The 24790-nt window shown below is 40.0% G+C and overlaps 1 protein-coding gene across 2 annotated transcripts in view; it reads right to left on the reverse strand.

Moving 5' to 3' along the window:
• The window catches only part of lpp (LIM domain containing preferred translocation partner in lipoma), a 219919-nt gene that overhangs the window by 129098 nt on the left and 66031 nt on the right, over window positions 1-24790 (reverse strand). For both annotated transcript variants that reach the window (XM_054788847.1, XM_054788845.1), the window contains exon 3: window positions 21423-21622. In XM_054788847.1, the coding sequence (XP_054644822.1) occupies window positions 21423-21618 (196 nt within the window). In that variant the 5' untranslated portion in view covers window positions 21619-21622. The remainder of the gene's footprint in view (window positions 1-21422; window positions 21623-24790) is intronic.

Here is a 24790-nt window from a genome sequence, read left to right on the forward strand (position 1 = left end):
TAAGGCCTTAAATTCTCCTTTTTGTCATGGTGTTACATTTGTAAATAAATAATTTTGATGTAAAAAAAAAAAGTGTTTATGTTGGTATAGTTGTTTAAATATCTGAGGTATACTTGAAATGTATCTTTTCACTGCATTTGTTACTGTACTGTACTGTATTGTTAGTACAGTTATGCAGAACATATGCATCTTTTACGGTTTTTATGCTCGAGAGGCTAAAGGAGGTGATGATGCAACTCCTCACCAATGGATTGTCTTGGCAATTTTAATGCCATAAAAATGGCCTCTAGGTGGCAGAAGTGCATGACGAGAAGGAGAAACACATGATAGGAAGAGGAAGCCCTTGCATTACATTTTGTACCACACGGGGAAAAAAATTACACATCGTAGGGAAATTTTAACGCATGCACACGCACACACGCGCACGCACACTCGTGCACACACATAGTCCAGTTCCAACTCACATAGTTTGGTTCCAAATGTGAAAGTTGTACATAGTTCATGGTGTTAAATTTGTAAAAAAAAAAAAAATAATAATAATCTTATTTATGTGATGTAAATAAACAACCCTTTTTTGTGTTGTTTATGTTGTGGTATAGTTCTTTAGATATCTGAGCTGTCACAAAAGCAAAAAATATTTGTGTCAAACTGAAAGTTATGCTTGAAATCTATCTTTTCACAAAAAGCTGTTTTTTCCATATTTTAGTCGGCAACTGATATTTTCCTGAAACTTACGTAAGTTCTATTGCTGATTACTAAAGAACGGAAAGAGGTAGAAAGAAACTTTTTTTCTGATGAAAGACGGGAGTCTAATCTTTCTTTTGGTAGGTTCCATGCTTATATAGCCATAAAACACAACATTCAGTGTGCTTTGTAAGATGAGTCAAAATTGTCTAAAATGGCCGGTACTGTAGGGCAGTGGTCCCAGACCCCCAGGCCGCGGCCCGGTACCAGGCCGTGGGTCATTTGGTACCGGGCCGCATAGAAAGAAAAAAGAATTTCTATTATTTCATTTTTTTTATGTTTTATTTTGAAAAGTGGCTGGATTCTCTCTGTTACATCCGTGTCACTTGACGCATGTCCATTGTGCGTGTGCTAACTTTCTCTCATATGCCGCACAGATAGACTACTACTGTTTTTTGGGTTTTTTTACAATTTTTCTTTCATCTCATATTTGGTGTCAAATGCTGATACTATGTGGGAATGCATAAAGGTAAGTTTTGATGACTTATTGAGTGCTAATGTGCACATTTGTCTCAAGTTAATTCATGCTAGCACACTGCCTTTTACCACACACGTCAAACAGCCATGTAATCATCTCTGGAAAAACTTGGCTGGAACTGGTGGATGGTGGGTCGGCATTTATTTTGTGCTTTTAATTTGATGTTATTCATGTCTTAGTTTTACACAATACATAATAAATAAGATAAATTAGATTGCTATAATGTACGAACTCCCCCCGGTCCGCGGGAGATTTGTGGGAACACAAGCCGGTCCGTGGCTCAAAAAAGGTTGGGGACCACTGCTGTAGGGGTTGTCGTTTGAAAAAATGGCTGGGGTTGAATGAGTCAATGCACGCAATGGGACACACCTATTCCACCTCCAAAGCTCGCTTTTAAAACACCTCCAAAAACCCCAACAAGGTTTTGTTGTTTTCCATACATGCTGTAGCCATGTAGTAACAGGCACATTCATGATAACGTAATACTTACAGTATAGTATTTTGCCGTATTGTGGTCATTTTTAGCATTAGCAAAAATTCCTGGGTGCATTAACCTACATTAGCTAACAACTCAGCAATTTCAAAGTAATTAATGAAAACCAGAGGTTACAATCAGAGGCTGTGTCTAATTTAAAGGTCTGCAGCCCACAAGGCCAGTAGCCCAACCGTCAACAAAGGCCAGATGCCGCGAACCAGCCTTGTGAATTAAGACGGCCTAGCCTTCCTCACACTTCTTCCTGGTTGTGTCACGTGTTCTCATGTTCACCCTGACGTCATTGTACTTACATTGTACTTGTATATATGAAGTACAATACAGTAAATCATTTGCAAGGCAGAATATCCTCCCTATTGCTCAATCTTTGCAATTAATACATGAAAAACACAAGAGAAGGAGTTTCAGCACTGAAAACATCATTTTGTTTGCCAAATTATCATCTGAACTTGTACATACTGTATTTTTTTACTTGGTTTTATTTGGTTTACTGTATGTGCTTGTGAGCCCATGCATTTCCCTCCATGACTGCTACTCCATGAAACTAGATCACCGCTTTGCATTGTAATGTTGACATTTTGTAAGGGATGGACGGATGCGCGCAAAGAATGTTGGGCCACGAAGGATGGTTTGAATGCAGACTTCTTTTCAATGGAGAAGGAGGACACATTTGTCGGCCGCAGGTGGAGGAGCCTTGGCCGACTTTATAATTTGGACAGCATGGCGTGATGACATCATGTAGCCCACAAATACGGACTAGTAGGCTGCAGACCACGGATTTAGACACAGCCATTGTAAAAAATAAATAAATAAATAAATAAAATTACTATTTTCTGCCATTTTAATGTTAGATGGCCAAGACACTGTAAAGGTACAACGAGGGGCTAAGACAAAATATGTGAAACTAGAGGAAGTTTGCTTTTCTGATTTTTTAGTGCTGGTAAGGTACTGTATCTGTTCTGTATAATCTATGGAATACCAAGAAACGGTATTTTGTAAAGAAGTGCTGCTTGTCTTGCTGCAGTCCAGGAAAAGTTTCAAATAGAGGAAACAATGCTAAAAGTCACAGATGACCATAGATGTCTTTCCAGAACTTGCAGCCAAAGGAGTCTGTCTGTTTTGTTATCGGCACTGATGATGGTAGTGCATTAAATCACTTCTATGTTTGCAGAGAAATATTGTGGGATTTGCATCTTAACTCAGAGACAGCTCTCTGCTAAATGTCTATGTATGTGCTAGCAGATAGCAAGAATCTTAATAAATACACATCGGCAGAGTTTACGAGGAACTCTCATTCAGCCTCCCCGACTTTGCCTTTCTTCTACGTCGGGAAGGTGCGCTGAATACCCGCCGAGCAAAGCAGCCGAGGCGGAAACAAGGCAAGAGGGGCGGCCTGCCTGCTAGGCTAAAAGCTAGAGCGACTAGGCCACCGCTACCAAGCCTGCTGCTAGCCAACGTCCGCTCTCTTGAAAACAAGATGGACGAGCTGAGAGCAAGGATTACAAATCAGCGTGAGATCAGAGAGTGCTGTGTGCTCACCTTCACGGAAACCTGGCTGACGGAGGATATAATGGACACGGCGATCCACTTGGAAACATTTGCTGCTTACCAGGCAGATCGGACTTCTGCGTCGGGTAAACACAGAGGTGGCGGCGTCTGTGTTTATGTTAACAAACGGTGGTGCACAGATGTAAACACGATTGAAAAGCACTGCTCACCGGACATTGAACTGCTGATGGTGAAATGCAGACCTTTTTATTTGCTTCGTGAGTTTAGCGCTGTGTATTTAACTGATGTTTACATCCAACCACGAGCTAACACCGCTAACGCACTAGGCCTCCTGCATAACATCATTGATAAACACGAGACCAAACACCCAGACGCTGTATTTATTATATCTGGCGATTTCAACCACTGTAACCTCAGGACTGTCCTCCCCAAATATTACCAGCATGTGAGCTTTCCCACAAGGGAAAATAACATCCTGGACCAAGTCTACAGCAACATGAAAGGTGCTTTGAAGGCTGTTCCAAGACCCCATTTTGGAAAGGCCGACCACATCTCTATATTCCTTTTTCCAACCTACAAACAACTTCTAAAGCAAGCTCCCCCTGTAAGTACAGCAGTTAAAGTGTGGAATGAAGAAACTGATCAAGTACTTCAGGACTGCTTTGGCTGCACAAACTGGGATGTGTTTAGAACTGCAGCGGGGAGGGAAGATTGTACTGTTGATTTGGATGAATATGCTTCTGCTGTTACTGGCTACATTAGCACATGCATAGAGACTGTTACCACCACCAAGTATTACAGAAACCCTAACCAAAAACAGTGGATGAACTGTGATGTAAGGGCTAAGCTACGTGCTCGTTCGACTGCATTTGTCATGGGCACCGTTGAGGACTACAAAAAGGCCAGATATGACCTGAGGAGGTCCATACGAGAGGCCAAAAGACAGTACAGACAGAAGCTGGAGGGCTACTATTCCACCTCAGACCCTCGGCGCATGTGGGCGGGGCTCCAGCACATCACAGACTATCGACAGCGGAGTAGCGTAGCCACGTCCAGCCAAACCACACTTCCAGACAAGCTGAACGAGTTCTATGCCCGCTTTGACACCCAAACTCCTGATGAGCAGAGAGGGTGGCTGGACTTGGGGAGCACACAGGACTCACCTCTCATGGTGACATCAGCTGATGTGCGCAGGGTTCTGAACAAAACAAACCCACGAAAAGCAGCAGGCCCAGACAACATCTCAGGACGTGCACTTCGGGTTTGCTCATCAGAGCTAGCTGATGTGCTTGCTGACATATTTAACCTGTCGCTCGCACAAGCATCTGTACCGACCTGCTTTAAGTCCACCACCATAGTGCCTGTACCCAAGAAGAGCAACGTGACCTGCTTGAATGACTATCGCCCTATAGCACTCACTCCTATTGTTATGAAGTGCTTTGAAAGGATAGTCATGACCCACATCAAAAACAGCATCCTGGCAACTGTGGACCGTCTACAGTTTGCATATCGCCAGAACCGGTCCACGGATGATGCAGTCAACACTGCCATCCACACAGCCCTTTCTCACCTACAGGGCCAGGACACATATGTCAGAATGCTATTTATAGACTATAGCTCTGCTTTTAATACAGTCAGCCCCCACAAACTCACAAATAAGCTCCTCACACTTGGCCTGTCACCCTCCCTCTGTAACTGGGAGTTTAACTTTCTAACAGGCAGGCCCCAGTCAGTCAGAGTCCACAATCGCACATACAGCTCAAGAATTGTGAGCACTGGGACACCACAGGGGTGTGTGCTGAGTCCGCTCCTCTACACGCTCTTCACCTATGATTGCGTGGCCTCCCAGAACAACACCAGCATCATCAAATTTGCGGATGACACTACAGTCATCGGCCTGATCACTGGTGGTGTTGAAACATCATACAGAAGAGAGGTGGCGGACCTCATAGCTTGGTGTCATGATAACAATCTCGTTCTCAATACAGATAAGATAAAGAGATGATCATCGACCCAAGAACAAGGGAAAAGGAGCCGCACAGACCCCTGTTTATTGATGAGACTGAGGTGGAGAGGGTGAAAACCTTCAAGTTCCTTGGCACACACATCAGCAAGGACCTCACCTGGTCTCACAACACCCAACAAATTATGAAGAAGTCCCAAAGGAGACTGTACTTCCTGAGGAGACTGAGGAAATTTGGCATGTCCACCAAAATCCTTAGTTGCTTCTATCCGTGCACTATCGAAAGTGTCCTTACCGCCTCCATCACTGTTTGGTACGGTAACTGTACAACACGTGATAGGAAGGCACTCCAGCGGGTGATCAAGACCTCACCTCACTGCAAGACATTTATAAAACTAGAGTCCTACGCAGAACACACAACCTCATCAAGGACAGCACACATCCACAACACTCATTATTCACACTCCTACCATCAGGCAGACGCTACAGGAGTTTGAAGTCCAGGACCACAAGACTGGTGGACAGCTTTTACCCACAGGCCATCAGGCTTCTCAACGAAGCACTCACAACATGCCGCACGCAACACACGCACACACTCATAGCACTTTATTTATTTATTTATTCATTCATTCATTGGTATTCATGTCTCTTCTGTTGTTGCTTAAATTATTGGTATTTATGTTTCTTTTGTTCTTATTCATTTTCTTGTGTTTTCTTTCTTTTTTGGGAGAATGAACAGAACAAGAATTTCATTGCAAAGCAGAACTACCTGTTTTACTGTGCATATGACAATAAAACTCTTGAATCTTGAATCTTGAATAAGCATTACTCTGTTTTGTGATCTTCAGATTTGTTTCTTCCACAACAAGAAGGTGAAGCACCATCTTCTCCAAGTCTGACAGATACTATCTCTGTCTCAGAAAGTCTTAGGAGTGACACTAGTGATTCAGGATGTAAAGGGAGTCAACCTTTGGACGGTAAATGTGAGAAATGTAAATATAACTTGCAGTAATAAATAAAAGGTTTGCATGCTTCTTGGAAAATAAATGCCTTTTGCAAATAATAATACTATTGTTAAAAACAAAAAAAACATTTTAATTGTATTTTTTTCCCTTCATAATTGATTTTTTAGACTGTGAAGCAAATTCTGACCTCAAAACCAGCAGGAATGTTAATTGAAGAGTATGAAAAAACTGGGAGTTTGAAAGATTCTACCAGGCGATTAAAGGTGAACATCATTGTAGCATGCATGCATGAAAAAGAAGGGTAAGGACATGGCCTTAAGACTTCACTTTTTAATTTTTTAAAGAACACAGCAATCCTTAGGAATGCTGTTTTTTCTTTTGCAGGAGTCATGCCAGTAAAGCAACAAATGAGTTCCGTGCCCTTGGGATTGTGTCACGGTTTCCAGGTTTATAGGACCCATACTCAAGCAAGGGATACAGTATGTAAGGTGGCATGTGTAAAATAATGACGCCTGCTGATTACTTATTTTTGTGTATGAGTATTGAAATTAATTTGTAAAAGTTGTATTCAAATATCAGGCTTTTATTAGGTGGCTGAAATAGTTGTCCTCTCCTTTTATTTAGATTTTGCAAGAATTCTCACTGTTTGGAGAAGAGGCCGCATCAAGGTTCCCACAAAAACAGAACACCAGTTTTCAAGACAAAGTCATCCATGAGGCCAAGAACCTGAAGGAGACCTCACTTCTAAAACGATATCTGCTCTAAATGAAAGACCTGACACCACTAATGATCCAGGTACATAAAATATAATCTCCAGGAGGCAGAACGATTTTTTTTATACTACTAACTGATTATGATTATGAAATAAGTGAAATGTGTTTGCATAAAAGTGTATTATTTAACGTAACATAAATAATGCTCTGATCTCTAACAAACATTTACTATAACTAGTACATCTTTACTTATTTTAAAAGATTATCATTAAGCAAACATAAGGTATGATGGAATCTAGAGATGCACAAAATAGGCCATTCTAAAGTAATTAATCATATTTCCTCTCCTTCAAAAAGCTTTTTGAAAAAGTAATTTATTGAAAACAACAATTAAACTGAAATAGGCTTTTTATCAGCTGATCAAAAGTTTAAAACCACAGGCTATAAAAGCCAAAATCTGCTCAAAATTGCCATTTTCTGTCAGGCATTCACACTGTCATGACCTCCTGATGGCTAAAGCTAAGACGCTTTCTCTTTTTTAACGTGGTCGGATTGTGGAGCTGCATAAGCAAGGCCTCTCACAGCATGCCATTGCTGCTGAGGTTGGGTGCAGTAAATCATTCATTCTACATTTTTTGAAAGATCCTGAGCATTATGGAACAAAAAAGTCAAGTGGTACACCCAAAAGACACAGGGCGGTCTTCCGCCCACATTAAGGCCCTTACTGGTGCCGACTGCAGCGCAATATCCATCAGACGGCATCTGCAGGTAAAGGGTTTAAAAAACAAAAAAGGAATTCAAAGACCTCGTCTCCTTCAACGCCACAAAACTGCCCGTTTAGACTTTGCCAGGGAGCATCAAACATGGGACATTGAAAGGTGGAAAAAAGTTTTATTCTCTGATGAGAAAAAATGTAACCTTGACGGTCCAGATGGCTTCCAACATTACTGGCATGACAAGGAGATCCCACCTGAGATGTTTTCTACCCGGCACAGTGGAGGGGGGTCCATCATGATCTGGGGTGCTTTTTCATTCAGTGGAACACTGGAGCTTCAGGTGGTGCGGGGTCGTCAAACGGTGGCCGCTTACCTGCAGATGTTGCGGCGGGCATCCCTCATGACTGAGGGACCTCGTCTGTGTGGTAACAGCTGGCTTTTTCAACAGGACAACGCTGCAGTTCACAATGCTGGCTTGACCAAGGACTTCTTCAGGGAGAATAACATCACTCTTTTGGACCATCCTGCATGTTCCTCTCATTTAAATCCCATAGAGAACATTTGGGGATGGATGGCAAGGGAAGTTTATAAAAATGACCATCAGTTCCAGACAGTTGATGCCCTTGGTGAAGCCATCTTCACCACTTGGAGCAATGTTCCCACTAGCCTCCTGGAAACACTCGCATCAAGCATGCCCAAACCCATTTTTGAAGTGATTAACAAGAACGGTGGAGCTACTCATTACTGAGTCCTACTGAGAACAATTTTTGTTCTGGTTTGGAGAGTTTTTTGTTCTTTTTTGAGTGATGGTCTTAAACTTTTGATCAGCTGATAAACAGCCTATTTCAGTTTAATTGTTGTTTTCAATAAATGACTTTTTCAAAGTGCTTTTTGTCTCACTCCCCCTTCTTGTTTTTGTATATTGTAGCTCTACTTACAACCTCATTAAGATCCAAATGTGCAAAATGCAAGTTCTAGCAATTTTTCAACAGGTCTTAAGATTTTGATCAGGAGTGTATATCATCGATTCTTGTCCTGCTGCATCTTCTCACACCACAACCGACTGGAAGTAAACGGCCCAAGAAAATCAGCATTTATGAGGCAACAAATCATCTGGTGAAATTTCAAAAGGTTTGTGAACAACACTATTTCATTCAAATACTGCAGTGAATTTAACATTTGTTAAGCAGATTATTTATAAGGTGATGTTTTTAATTGTGTTTCAGTTATGTCAAAGTCTTGAGGATCATCTGAGGACCACCGAAGGGGGCTCTCAGCCATATCTTCTTGCCACAGGGTCTTCAAAGGGGTTTCACCTTTTACGTTGTCTTGGACAAAAAGCTTGTACCATGTCGGTCGTGTACGTCGTCGGGGGATTTCGATGAGATGTTTAAGTCTCATTTTTTCTTCAGTATGAAGTACGACGATTCTCTATCTGTGCACATTTTTGCAGACGACTGTGTACAATATTTACGTTGGTAACACTGATTTAACTCCAAGAGTCAAAGAGCTCAGACCAGGCTGTTGAACCAGCAGTAACTAGTTCATTCAGCCAACATGTTGAGATGTGTCCTCTGCACTTCATCCTTTGGTACAGTTTTGCTTTTGTTCAGGCACCTAAAACTAATTCATGGAATGTATCCAGGAAAATGTACAAGACTAAAATGTGGCCAGACACAATTTTAAGTAAATGCATAACAATATATGGGCTATTGTTTTATTCAAAAAATAATATAGTTTGAAGTTTTTGCATGTTTATGTTGGTTGTTGTGAGTGTCCCACTTTGTTTGACAGTCCTTGAACGCACCATTGTACGTGCGCGAGCCTTCTCCCACTCTGCACAGATGGTCAACTATACTGTATTTTTATTGGGGTTTTTTTCACTTCATAGTTGCTCCCAAATGCTGATACTCTGTGGGAATGCATAAAGGTAAAGTTTAATGTATATATTTGTTGTGTGCACAGCTTTAAGTTAATTCATGCTAGCACACTGCCTGTTAGCACACACATCAAGCAGCGGCGCTATAATCTTCTCTCTGAAAAACAAACTCCAAGCTTATAGTGGTGGATGGTGGGTCTGTATTCACTTTGTGCTTTTAATTTGATGTTGTTCCTGTCTTAGTTTTACACAATACATACTAAATTAGATTAATTACATCGCTATACGACCCCCACCACCACCACCCCGGTCGGCGGAGATTTGTGGGAACACGAGCCGGGCCGTGGGTCCAAAAAGGTTGTGGACCACTGCTTTAACTGATAACACGTGTGCCTCATGAAACCCTTTTCAACTCTGACACAGATGAATGCAACAATTCTCAGGCCATAAATGAACTACCCCCTCAAGTTCATCCTGTTCTGTAACTGTAACAGTTGCTTCAATGCCCAGTCACAAGAAAGATATGTGCATCCATTGTAGCCAGGCTTTTGGAAGCGGTGCAACAAATACTGTAGTTCTTTTGACCATTGAGAATTGACAGGAATTTGTGGAAGATCTGTAATCTAATATTCAGGAAAAAATATTAAACAACTCAAGCAGGTCAGCAATAGAAGAGGTATTTCAAAGTTTGGAAAACTCGGTCGGCCAGTTGAACTCCGATACCAAATAGACGACGCAGTGATCTACCTGCTGCACAGATCACTGCTACACCTGGAGGACAGTGGGAGCGCTGTGAGGGTCATGTTTTTTTACTTCTCCAGTGCCTTTAACACCATCCAGCCGTCACTACTCAGAGTGAAGATGGAGAGTGTGGGAGTAGACCAACACCTGACTGCATGGGTTATAGACTACCTCACCAACAGACCACAGTATGTGAGGCTCCGTCACTGTGTGTCTGACATGGTACTCTGCAGCACAGGTGCCCCTCAGGGTACGGTGCTCTCCCCTTTCCTCTTCACCCTCTACACCTCGGACTTCACACACAACTCCACACAGTGTCACATCCAGAAGTTCTCCGACGACACAGCCATCGTGGGCTGTGTTTCAGAGGGGAACGATCAGGAATACAGGACGGTCATCAGGGACTTTGTCAGCTGGAGTGAGCTTAACCAGCTACAACTCAACACCAGCAAGACAAAGGAGATGATCATTAACTTCCAGAGGAAAACTTCTCACTTCACACCGGTGAACATCCAGGGAGCGGACATAGAGTTGGTAGACAGCTACAAATTCCTGGGTGTTCACCTTAACAACAAACTGGACTGGTCCGTCAACACCCACGCCCTCTACAAGAAGGGCCAGAGTCGCCTCCACCTGCTGAGGAGACTGAGGTCCTTTGGTGTGTGCAGGACTCTTTTACGGACCTTTTATGACTCTGTGGTGGCCTCAGCCATCTTCTATGCTGTGGGCTGCTGGGGAGGGGGCAGCACGGACAGGGACAGGAGCAGGATCAATGGACTGATCAGGAGAGTGAGCTCTGTCCTGGACGGTCCTCTGGACTCCGTGGAGGAAGTGGGGGAGAGAAGGATGTTGGCTAAGTTGACGTCCATCCATCATGGACAACACCTCTCACCCGCTACATGACACTGTGGGTTCCCTTAGCAGCTCCTTCAGCACCAGACTGTTACATCCACGGTGTAAGAAGGAGAGGTTCCACAGGTCCTTCATACGACCCCTGTCAGGCTCTACAACACCTGCACCACCTGAACCATGTTGTAGTCAATATGCATTCTTTACACTGCATTCTTTACTTGTGTATCTTGCTTGCTGCTGTAACAAGTGAATTTCCCCGCTGTGGGATAAATAAAGTCCAAATATAATACAAATACAATACAAATGAAAGAAGTACTTCAAAGACAAATGTGGCATGGTGCAGCCACTTGAACTGCACCTCGGTGTTACTGTGGGTATGATACCAGACGAAATAATACAACTGGGATTTCCGAACAAGTTCCAGTTCATTTTCAGAAATGACAACATTTGCGAGATGATGACAAACATTCACTCGATCTGTTTTTCCCTTATTTTATGGAAAATGTGCGTACCCTCGAGACCAATTTGGTTCCCTTATACCCACATGATACCCATTTTTAGATATATTTTCCAATGTTGGCGTCTTTGTCACTAAAAGAGTTCTTCAGTTGTTTTTACATACAACAAATAAATGCGGCTAACTTCTTTTTCCACTTGTAAGCGTGCTAATATGTTATGTAAACATGGACCCCCCGTCACACAGCGGTAACCCACTTTAGAACAAGATGTCACGCGTTTCAAGAGACTTCTGTCCGCGCTAAGTGAGTGCGAGCGGTGTCTGTGCCGTGCATGCCGCTGCCCCCATTTTGGACGATGGCGGGTCTGAGGCTCCGAGTGAGCCGCTAATTGAGAGAAGCGTCAGGAACACCTACCTAATGACGAGCGCTTCAGCTTTCTCTTTATTGAGAAATTAGCTTCAAGTGGCTGCTCGTTCAACAAGGAATCCTAATCAGCTGTTTTGAGCGGCGAGAGCTCTTCGTCAAAGGGCTTGTTGCGATGATAAGCATGAAAAAAAAATTATTCAGCCCTTTTTTCTTTTTTTTGCTTGACCAAAATAGTTTATTGGCTAAAAACAAAAACAAAAAAACTGTTTTGAGTTGTGGGTCCAAAAAATTGTTTTTGGTCAAAAGAAAACATTTTGGTAAAAAAAATAATTTAGGGGGTCAAAAAAAACAAAAAAACATTTTGGGATCAACAAAATTTTGATTGTTTTACATTTTTGACCCCCACACTCCCATTTTTAACAGCAATATTTTGGTTAAAAAAGAACTGTTTTGGATTTTTAAAAATTATGGTTAAAAGAATAATTTGTTGGGTCATAGTAAAACATTTTTGGTCCAAAAATCATTTTTGGGTCAAAACATTTTTTGTTTTGGTCAAAACAATAAAATTTTTTGCTCAAATTTGTTTTCTTGACCACAAAAAAATCTTCACTCCATTATTATTAGCTCCATTATTAACTCCAGTGAGATCTTCGCACATTCAGAATTCAGGGATATTCATGACCTGGAAAATGTGCAATTTTTTGTAAAAAAGTAATAATAATATTAATATTTTATTATTATAAAATAATTAGTTTGGGGTTAAAAAAATGCACTTTGGTCAAAAGAATAATTTTGGGGTCAAAAAATATTTTTGGGAGATCAAAGAAAAAATTTGGGGGGTAAAAAAAAAATTGGCTCCGAAAAAACTATTTGGTAAAAAAAATTGTCTTGGTCAAAAAAATATTTTCGTCTAAACAATAATTTTTTTTGTTCATATTAATTTAGTTGATGATTTAAAAAAATGATTAACTTAAAAAAAAAAAAACACTTTTTGGTAAAAAAAAAAAAAAAAAACATTTTTATTGTATTAATTTTTTTTTATTTGTTTCAATATTTAACGTATTTAAGTAATATTTTTTAATTTTATTTTTGTCTGTGAAAAAAATCAGAGGTTCTAATATCAAAAAGGGCATAAAATCATAATGAATATAGATTTGACATATGAAGTTGTAGAAAATATTTGACATGGTAATTTTTTTTGTTACATTCTTATTACACTTTTATGCGAGGGACTATTTTAGGCCTAAGGGTGAAAAGTGTAACTTTATATCAAAAGAGGCTTCAAGGGTTAAGGAGGTCATGACATGATTGACAACAAAGGCACACGAGAAGCTGTGAGGCCAGATTCCGTTTGTTGCAAGTGGACATGTGCTGGCACGTGATACATGTGATACCGCCACGCTCCTGCTTTCCAATCTTGACTTTATTCCTATCCATCCGAGACAAAACGGACAAAGTGTTCCAAAGAGTCGGCGGTGTTTTATCTCAGCCTTTCCAAATGTGAGGAGAGGTGGGGAGCACATTGTCCGTGGCGTAATTACGGATACGCTTTACTCGGCGGGAAGAAAAGCAGCCGCTGAGCCGCGCTCGTAATTAGCCAGATATGTATAGAAGAGTGATTTATGACTTTTTATTCCTCCTAAGAGATGCGAGGCAGGGATTTGAGGCCTTTGGAGATGTACTTGTTTCAAATGTGGGGGGAAAAAAACCACAAAGAGAAATCCCACAGGATGAGAAAGTGAGCTGAGGAACAATAGACGGATTTTATTATTGTCGTAAAAAAAAAAAAAAAAAAAGCATAGAAACAAATGCAGCCAGAAAAAAAGGTGAATGGTTTTTGAAAGCGCAGCCAGATTCCTATCTAAACATTTGAAGCAAATTACTGCCATGAAATACGCTATGCCAATTGTGTGTGTGTGTGTGTGTGTGTGTGTGTGTGTGTGTGTGTGTGTGTGTGTGTAGAGTCAATGAGCGTAGCAGTGCGCTGCCGCCTGTGTCACAACATGAAACAAAGTGCTGCCACGCGGAGAAGGTCGTGTCAAATTAGAGGCTGCTGTTATTTAACATCAACATGTGAGCTCACACACATTTACAACATTTAAAAGTGCATCGTATCATCACGGCGTGTTGCAACAAGCGCTTCAACACCTGCACCTGCCATCTCGCTGATAAACCAAAAAAAGAAAGACTGCAACAACTAAGGTCAGGTTATTTCCTCTCATCCCAAAATCTAATGTAATCAAGTCTAAAATGCAAAAAAGACCGCAAAAAATGCATGAGTTGATTTTTTTAAAATTAGATCTATAATGATGGAGAGAAATATATACATATATATTCTAAGAATATGATTAAATATTCCACACAAAAAATAAATTACAATGTCCAAATAAACCTTTATTTTGTCCACGTTACTATTAACCATGTTGAAACTGCAACTACAGTGCAATCTATTTGTGTAATAACAGTAATCATAATAATAATATTATAGTAATGTATTATGTCATGTTTAGATAATACATTTACGTATAATATATGTATAATGTGTGTGTGTTTATATATATGAATTATTGAAATAAATACTGAATAATAATAAGTATTTATAAATTAAATAATAATTTCTGTGCATGTAAAACGATGTTGATAGTGCAACTACTGTGCATGCTGACATCATATTCAGACAATACACTTGGGTATATATAAGTAAATATTTCAGCTATAAATATTACAACTATATGCATACTGCAAATACAGTGCAGGCTTTTTGTGTTATTGTGCATATTCTTATGTCGTGTTTAGATAATACATTTGAGTGTAAAATATTTTATAGTGAAGTAAAATAAGTCAAAGTAATGTTATATATATATATATATATATATATATATATATATATATATATATATATAAAAATATATATATATAAATGTATGATATATGTTATGTTATGTGATATACATTATTATATATCTTATACTATGATATGATATATGTTAGGTTATATTATACCTTATGCTGTTATGTGATATATTATTCTATATTATCTGTTATACAGTACGTTATGTTATATCTTATGCTATGTTATATACAGTATGTTATGTTATATGCTATGTTATGTTACAAATAGCCCAAATTCCCCCAAAATAGCTCCGGCAAGCCAGTACATAGCAGTGATAAGTGCCATATGCATGCACCACACATTTTTAGACATTTTAGCATATCCGTCGGGTACTTTTTAATGTAAAATATAATTTTGGTGCAGTTTGTGGTGGTGTTTTTCTGCAACGTACTTGCTGTAAAAGCTGTTTTTTTGCTCCCTAAAGTTTTGTGATTGTATGTATGGAAATATAGAGAAGGCAAAGAATTAAAGCAAGCGGTCTCTGCTAACAAACTCCAACTTGTTTGATAAAATTGGCCTTTGTGTGGAGAACGCCGCGGGCATGAGCCGGTGGTCCCCACGGGGGTCTCCACACTCTGGATTTCCTGTCAAGTCTCATGGTGACACCCATGAGGGACTCCGACCAAACGAGCGGTAGTCACTTTGCCTCTGGTCGGTCAGGCGAGCGGGAATGAAAAAGCGCTTATGCAAACGCTTCCCAACTCTGGCGAAGCGCTCTGAGCAGACAATTAGTGACTTTACACCAACTTCAGGGCCACAAGTTTGTAGAGGAAAAAAAAGCACGTGTCAGAGATTTTGTCAAAACTTTATCAGCGATGGGGAAATAAAGCGTAATCAACGCCGGCGATCAGCGGCCTGGCGTCATGTGCCAGGAAGGCCGGCGACTGGTTGCAAAATCCATTTAGCTGTGGGGCCCGTTGGAAGAGGGTGACATTGTTGATTTCATCACGTTATTTCATAATGCCCCGAATCAGGCGGACGATAATAATCATTGTTGGGTCAACAACAACCTCGAGGACGCTCATATTCTTTATCACATGAATATTTTCATCCACGAACAAAAAACTATGTGTCTGTGCGTTGACCTCTAACTGTAAAGCCTGAGTTATGCTTCTGCAAAGTCACTTCGTAACTCCGGGACAGCCCTCCATCATTTAACTCGTTGGCGTCCATAGTCGCGAGCGGACAACGGCAATTAATGAGAGACGGGGAGTGAAAAAGATGAAAGTAGGTTGCGAACAGGGGAAAAAAGTGAAGACCAATTGAGAGGCGGCGCTGTACTGTCGCATATTTTAATATTTGTGAGATCCGATCTACATGCCATCAATCTATAGCGACAACTTAAACCCTCAAATCTGTTGTAAACCATCTTGGACGGGCCAGGGGTCACGCGTCTGCGTCTGGCTCTTCCTTCCTCCCGCTGGGATTCGGCACAAGTTCTCCCCGGAAAGATTTGGAAGAAGGCGGACCCCCGCTAATGACGACCTGGTCTCAATGCACACCCCCACCCCACCCTCTCAAAACGGCCTGCTGGGCGAGACAAAAGCATCGGCAGTGAGGCGCTGTGCCAAATTGACTCGTCCCTAATTTCTATGCTAATCCTCATTTTTACATCAGCACGATTGATAAAAAAAAAAAAAGATATTAAAAAATATAACCCGCGTTAATCTGCTCATAAAGACATCTTATCTTTTGACAAGCGGCGATGTCTGCAGACGGCCACGCGTGCTGACAAGACGTCATCATCAGATCATCAGATGTTGATTTATTTCACTCAACTCCACTCATCAAAGTTAAGGACTTTCATACAAGTTGCTAATATGAATATGGTATACATGTATATAATTGCATCATTTCACTTGCTGCAACCCCCGTGTAATAACCACAACAACGTCTGCATTCAAATAGGCAGAAACTAAATGACCCATATCAAGGCAGCGTTACAGAATCGATACACCATCATCGCATATTGATATTACCTGACTGTGAATTTGTAATGATATAATATACCATGTTTACCTCTGTATTATCTTCCTTGTACTGTTAACACCATGTACTGTATCCATGCTGGGTTTTTTTTATGTCGTGACCACTCATATAAATCTACTTAAACATTTTACAACTAACACTAAAATACTTTTATATCATCCAATAGAACACAATATCAGCATTTCATCATAGCGGTACTAAAAATTTGACCCAAAAGCACATTTTTTTTTAAAGTAACTTCATATAAATTACTTCACTTCTGTGATGTTTTTGTATGCTTTAAAGCAGGAGTGTTTCATTTTTCAAATAAAATAAATGTCCTTCTTTCCAGAATTGATATGCATTTACATGACATTTGGTGAAGTTATTTTCCAAACAATTTTTTAAAATAACTATTAAATTTTTTTTTTCCTTCAGAAAACTTTCAGGAGCAAAAAAAAACAGTTTTTTTTTTAAATTACAAAAATAAAAACTGAGGACAAAGTTATTTTTACAAGTTGCTTTTGCTTCTGAATGCTTCGAAAAACTTTCAGGAGCGGTGGTATGAAGTGTTTCCATACAGTGGTGTGAAAAAGTGTTTGCCCCCTTCCTGATTTCTTATTTCTTTGCATGTTTGTCACACTTATATGTTTCAGATCATCAAAGAAATTTAAATATTAGTCAATGACAACACAACTGAACACAAAATGCAGTTTTTAAAAGAAACGTTTTATTATTAAAGGAGAAAAAAAATCCAAAACTACATGGCCCTATGTGAAAAAGTGATGCCCCCCACCCATTGCACTCCCCTTGAAAGACAGTAATTGAGATCTATCAGTCTGGAAAAGGATATAAAGTTATTTCTAAAGCTTTGGGACTCCAGCGAACCACAGTGAGAGCCATTATCCACAAATGGCTAAAACATGGAACAGTGGTGAACCTTCCCAGGTCTGGCCGGCCAACCAAAATGACTCCAAGAGCGCAGCCACGACTCATCCAAGAGGTCACAAAAGACCCCACAACAACATCCAAAGAACTGCAGGCCTCACTTGCCTCAGTTAAGGTCAGTGTTCATGACTCCACCATAAGAAAGACACTGGGCAAAAATGGCCTGCATGGCAGAGTTCCAAGACCAAAACCACTGCTGAACAAAAAGAACATTAAGGCTTGTCTCAATTTTGCCAGAAATCATCTTGATGATCCCCAAGAACCTTTGGGAAAATACTCCGTGGTCTGACAAAACAAAAGTTGAACTTTTTGGAAGGTGTGTGTCCCATTACATCTGGCGTAAAAGTAACGCCGCATTTCAGAAAAAGAACATCACACCAACAGTAAAATATGGTGGTGGTAGTGTTTTAGGACATGGAAGGCTTCCGGGAAGACTTTCTCCAAGACTTGGGCGTGTGTCTGTGGGAGTTTTGTGCCTTTGTGCGATCATGGGCCAGTGTTGTTGGATCTGAGAATTAGGAAACTTTTCCTACTTGAACTTCTTCTTGTCAACTCCACGCGACGTTCTTCGTAGACGATAAGTGATGGGCTCCACATCAGCAGTGATGGACCTGGAAGACTTGCTGTGATAAGTGGAACCCTGAATTCTGCTGCCTACCAAAAAATTCTGAAGGAGAATGTTTGTGACCTCAAACTGAAACCAACTTGGGTTGTGCAGCAGGACAATGATCTAAAACACACCAGCAAGTCCACCTCTGAATGGCTGAAGAAAAACAAAATGAAGACTTTGGAGTGGCCTAGTCAAAGACCTGACCTGAACCCTATTGAGATGCTGTGGCATGACCTTAAAAAGGCGCTTCATGCTGGAAAACCCTCCAATGTGGCTGAATTACAACAATTCTGCAAAGATGAGTGGGCCAAAATTCCTCCACAGTGCTGTAAGAGACTCATTGCAAGTTGGTTGCAGTTGTTGCTGCTAAGGGTGGCCCGACCAGTTATTAGGTTTAGGGGGCAATCACTCTTACACACAGGGCCATGTAGGCTTGCATTTTTTTTCTCCCTTAATAATAACAAGTTTCATTTAAAAACTGCATTTTGCGTTCATTTGTGTTGTCACTGACTAATATTAAAATTTGTTTGATGATCTGAAACATTTAAGTGTGACAAACATGCAAAGAAAAAAAAGAAATCCTACCACTGTATGTGTTCATGTCTCACATAAGGATTGTGAATGATGGGCAAATTATTTAAAAATGTGCAATTTCCTTTCAGTTACTCAAGTTGTTTTTTTTTTCCCCCCCAAAACAAAAAAAAAATATGGGTGAGACTTTGTTTTTTTTTTTACTACTGGAAGCTTGTAATGTAATGTAAATGCATATAAATTATGGGAATAAGGGTGTTTTATTAGAAAAATAATATACAAAGAAATCTTTCATATCAGGGTCAGTGTTGCTTGCTTGTGCGGGTTGCTTCCATGCTAATGAGCCAAAGTGTTTTTTGTTTTATACATCAGTAAATGACAATAGTATGGATTACTATAACACATTACTATAACTGTATGTGTATATTCACTGTGTACAATTGAATATACAGACATATTAAATAAAGACTTAAAAAAAAAATAAGTATATTACCTAGAAATGCACCCCTATGCTATTTTATTAATCCTTTTGTTAATCCTCCAGACAATGCTTTATTGTAATAAAAGAAAGTCTTTGGATTAATTGGGATTAAATGCGTGACATCTTGGAATTCTAATCATGAATTGTTGAGGAATCTCATTACTTTTATGTACAAATCAGAATATTAATGATCTGACATGTGTTTCTTTTACTTTCATTGCGTTCTTCCTCTCGTTAAAGCTTGAAAAAGCAGCAGTGGAGTGATCTTAACCTCGCCACTGGCCCATGAGGACAGGAACAGCTTGACGTTTGGACCCGGAAACGTTGCGCTGGCTGTCTTTAAAATGCAGCGGGTGGGTGTCTCCATGTTTTAGTTTTGCCAGTGACTGAAAAACCACTTCCTGTTTTTCGCCACTCACACGTATTCTAGAGATGGAGGAAGGTTTTCTTCGTTAACCTTCGTGTTACTGAGCTACTTTGGCCAACAAAGGACTGTCCTTATGTTTTATGCAAAGATTTTCTCCTGAGTGATTGAAAGTTACAACTGCAAAAGCAGCTAATATATAGACATACCTGTAGATAGACAATAGCAAGTATTTTAATATACTTTAGTGAAGTTTTGAGTTTTAACAAAGTTGACTGCAGATGCTTCCGGAACCACACAGGGCGCCGCCATCTTGCACCTACGTCACGTCGTCATGTCATACATGTATACTGTATTATTATGCTGTACCTTTTTTGCTTTACTATCATGTATTTATTATAATTTATTATTATTATAAGTTCATTTTAATTTCTTTGATGTTTATTGTATACTTTAAGGCAGGATATATTGTTTTTCCAAAAATAACACCCTTATTTCCAGAATTTATATGCATTTACATTAAATTGGATGTAGTCATTTGCAAAACTTTTTTTTTTAAACATACGGTAAGTATCTTTTTTTTTTTTTTTAGCTTTTGTGCTTCCGAAAAGTTTCAGAAACAAAAATATTAAAACAAATTAATTAGAATAAACTTGTGGTGGATTTTTAACAAAACAATTTCAAACTAAACAATAAAAAATATAGTGAGTCCATATTTATTTATTTTATTTGGAAAGCGGTGGAAAACTTTCTGAAGTCATGTTTTTTTTTCTTATATATGTATTTTTTTTTTTTGCTTCGAAAGCTTTTAGAAGGAAAAGAATAAAGAATGTACTCGTTTTTGGCTTTTTTTTTTTTTTACAAAACAAAAAAAAAGTGACTTAAATGTGTCTTCTGTGAAACAAATGACCAAAAAATTATTTATTTAATCAAAGAAATATATCTTTAATCAATTCGCCGCTCAAAAAAATATTTTTCTTTTGTTAAAAAAAATCCTAAAAATATATTTTTTATTTTATTATTATTTTTATGATATATTATTTTTTGAATAAAATAAACACCCTTATTTCCAGAATTTTTATGCATCAAATTCACTGTAGTCATTTGCAAAACTGGTCAAAAATATATATATATATTTTTTTTTTGGGTTTTTTTCCACAAAAAACATCTCATTCACCCTAAGTCACACTGTAATAAAGAAATAAAGAAATAAATGTATTTTATTATATTTTTTTGACCAAAATCTGAAAGTGGAAACTTTAAGCGGATAATTATTTTATGCTTACAAAGCTTTTTTTTGTAATTAAGTTTAAGTGTTTGCAATCACAGTGATTTTATATGTATTTTTTTTTTATCTCCAAACATTAGAAAGAAGACTATGACAGATGAGCACTTTTGTGTTTTGGAGGGTAATCAATCAAAGAGTGATGCTACTGTGCTGTGGTGTACAACTTTGTTTTGTTTTTTTGGAGTCAATACAGCCTTTATTGTGTAAATATCTAGCGACACAACTGGGTAGCAAGATAACTGTGTCTTGCCCCCAATCAAGCATGGTGGTGCACAAGGGCTGCCGGCACCCTGGTGCTGTGGTTCTTTGTGGTAAAAGATAAATTCTAACATGGCAGGTTTACAAACACATTAAGAAGCCCAAACAAACCTCAGAGATGACAAGAAATGGCTTGCTGAGGAAGACACGCCCCCCCCCCCACTCCACCCCCACCCAGTATGATGTGTTTTTTTCTGTGATTACCTGTAGGGTCCAAGAGGGAAGGTTCTCCCATGTGTTTGTATGGGTTGAACTTGGGCTTGGGCGCTACCACGGGAGCAAACTTCTTGGGCGCCTGCTGCTGGGAGATGGAGATGCTGGCACTTCCCAACGGCGGCGTCGTCTCCATCCTGGCGGCCACCTGTCCTGTCTGCTCGCCGCTGTTCCCTTGGTTCCACATGGCTCTGACGAGAAAAGACAAACGGGACACAAACTCTGAACAAGTCGCTTTATAAAAGTGGAAAGTATACCTGATGGATGTTTTAGTGCAGGGATGTCGAGGGCCACATTGCAAATAAATGAAAGGATGCAACTTAGCCTGATCTTTTGTTAAGCAGGGGTCGCCATCCCATTGATGAAGAGCTACTAGTCGATCTTTGGGAGTCTGCCGGACAATCGCGATAACATTGACATACATTTATTTTCACATCAGTGCCCTCACCTCCCGGAGGACAACGAACAGCACACATTTTGTCCACTGAACACGCCCGTACGCCTTGCCGCTACAGCAACTCGCAAGCCCCAAAAAGGAGCCCAGTCCCCTGGCCAGAGGTGCACTACTACACTGACTCCCCCCCCAGCAAAAAGGTCAAGCAATAGAGGGAAGGAGTGACAGAGCGGCGCAGCAATGTGCCTGTGCTCACAACAGTAATTATTGCACGTTACGTTAAGGGCCGACTGTTGGAGCGCTTTGACCAGCATCTCTCTCCTCAATCTGCATCACTCGCCCACTACACTGAGCCAACAAGCCACATAAAAGTTGTAGTTTGCTCATGAAGCCGATGCCACAAGCTCAACCCCGACCAAGAGCCACTAAAGTAGGGGTGCCCAAAGTGCGGCTCAGAGACCATCCGCAGCCCGTGGCTCATTTGTCACTGCATCACTGCAGAAACAAAATAAAATTTAAAAAACAGCAAAAAATTATTAGAAATACAGCAAAAAGGCACAATGACAAAAAGCTGAAACGTTGAAAACAACAACCAATAATAACACAAAGCATATATTGCATATATTGTATGCTCCAGAATGTTTTTGTCTCACTCCCATGTCATCCTTCTGCATTTTGAAGCTCTACGTAGAACCTTCTTAAGATCCAACAGTGCAAATATTTATATCATACAGTATAACCCAATATCATACTGTGATCAAATGAGTGAATGACTTTTTTCACAAGTTACTTCATTTTCTGTTTTTGTATGCTTTAAAGTACAAAAACACCGAAGACTTTGTGCAACATATGGATTATCACAATCACTGCATTTTCCTTTTTTTGCATCTGGAAAATATCGGCATATCCTGGAAGACTTTCTGCAAGACTTGGGCGTGTGTCCATTGGAGTTTTGTGCCTTTGTGCGATCATGGGTCAGTGATGTTGGACCCGAGACTTTGGGAACTCTTCCTACTTGAACTTCTCCTTGTCGACTCCAGGCGACGTTCTTCGTAGACGACAAGCGATGGGCTCCATGTCAGCGGTGGTGGGTGGGGGAGTGTTCGCATCGCAGTGTCACCGTGGCCTAGAGGCGTTGGTTGGCATGCCCCCCACACCCTCCCGCTCCAACACCTCCCACAGCATGTCCATGAGAACAGAGTGTAAAAATACAAATGTTACTCTTTTGTTCCTTCAAACTATGCTACTGCTTGCTGCCCTTTTATGTCCTCTTTCACAAGAGGATATCTGTGGCTAATATATTTTTAAACTGCATCCACTTTTGAAGAAAAGGGAGTGTTGGCTTCAAAGATGATGTCATCGGGCGCTTGTGTTCCTGTTTCTTTGTGTTGTGTACTTATTTTCCGTTTTTATGTGTGTAGTGGTTACCTCGTGATCGGCCTTCCTTCCAGGCATTTCCTCGTGGGCTTGCATTTTGGTGACTACTTTTAGACACTGTGTTTTTGTCATCACATCTTTTGACTCTGAACCTGCCCTCACTAAACCACCTTTGTTTCAAACTTTGAGTTCACTTGTCTGAACGGTCCCCTATGAGGCAAACGTGACTTTCTCATCATGTTTTTTTACATGGTTCCTGAGAGCAGAGGGCTCAAAGTCACGGCTCGCAGCCGACAAAATATGGTTTGTGGCCCGCGAGCCGTTACTTGACGTTAAAGATTGTGAAATGAACAGGGGGGTCAATAGGCACTACAACACAACAATCACTGTGCAAACACAAAATTGACATGTCACAGGTCAGTAAACACTACTACTATTACTACTACGAGGAATAATAAACAACAACTATTTTCACTCTAAAACACATAAATTTAGCCACTTTTTACAAAACGAGTACAAGCATGCTGGGAAGCCGGAACCCGCTGCTCGTTGAGTAGAGCTTTCACGTCTGAGTCTGTAAAAAAGCCCACAATTTTTACATGTGTGTCTTTGCTTCAGTGATAATATTTTTCGTTTTGCACTTTGTTCAGCGTTGTGCGCTATGAAACGGCAAAGTGGCACCGACACGTAACTTTCTCAGACGCTGCCGCTGCTTAATAAATCCAAAGATGACAAAAAGCTTTGTCTTTAACTTGAACACACACACACACACACATCTATACATTTACAACTCCAAACCAGTTCCAGGCCAGTGGATATATGTCCAGACTTTTGGGACATCCTTTTTAATACAATAGATTTTATATGATGGCGGGAGGAAATGAAGGTAGATTTAAGGATTTGTGAAAGGAAGAATACAGTAATCCCACATTTGTTGCGGGTAATTGGTTCCAGACTAGCCTGTGATAAGTGAATTTCCGTGAAGTAGGATTGCGTACTTATAAACTGACTATTTTCGCAGTTATGGCATGTTTACAACCTTCTAAAAACGTTTTTTAACATTATTAGAGCCCTCTAGACATGAAATAACACCCCAATATAGTAGACACAATAAGAGAAAATAAGACTTATAAGACATACAGTCAATAAGACTTGTACTCCTGTGTGTTGCTGTAGATGTGTTTCGGTGCTTGGGGAGCTGCGTGAGGGGGCGGACAGGAAGTGACGTTGGGGGTTCAGAGTTGGGTTTTATCATTCAAATCTGTAATAAAAGCCTGTTGTTCCGGCGATCAAGTCTGGTGACGTGTGTGTCTCATCCAACATTACAATGTCATTACTGACACCTAGTGACCAGTGTAGAATACTACATGTCATCATGTCTGACTCCATCTTCTGAAAGCCTTAGATTAGTATTTTAATTCATTTTGCCATTTTTATTCTTGAAAATGCTTCATTTAGGCCAAAAATATGTCAAAATGTGCTTAAATTTATTACAGCATTATTTATTAATTCATTTTTATTTTTTAAATAGCATGATAGCATGAAGTTGCGAAATTTGAAGCGCTAAGTGGCAAGGGATTACTGTACA

Source organism: Dunckerocampus dactyliophorus, chromosome 10 (assembly GCF_027744805.1).
Source record: "Dunckerocampus dactyliophorus isolate RoL2022-P2 chromosome 10, RoL_Ddac_1.1, whole genome shotgun sequence".
In the NCBI taxonomy this organism is placed as follows: Eukaryota; Metazoa; Chordata; class Actinopteri; order Syngnathiformes; family Syngnathidae; genus Dunckerocampus; species Dunckerocampus dactyliophorus.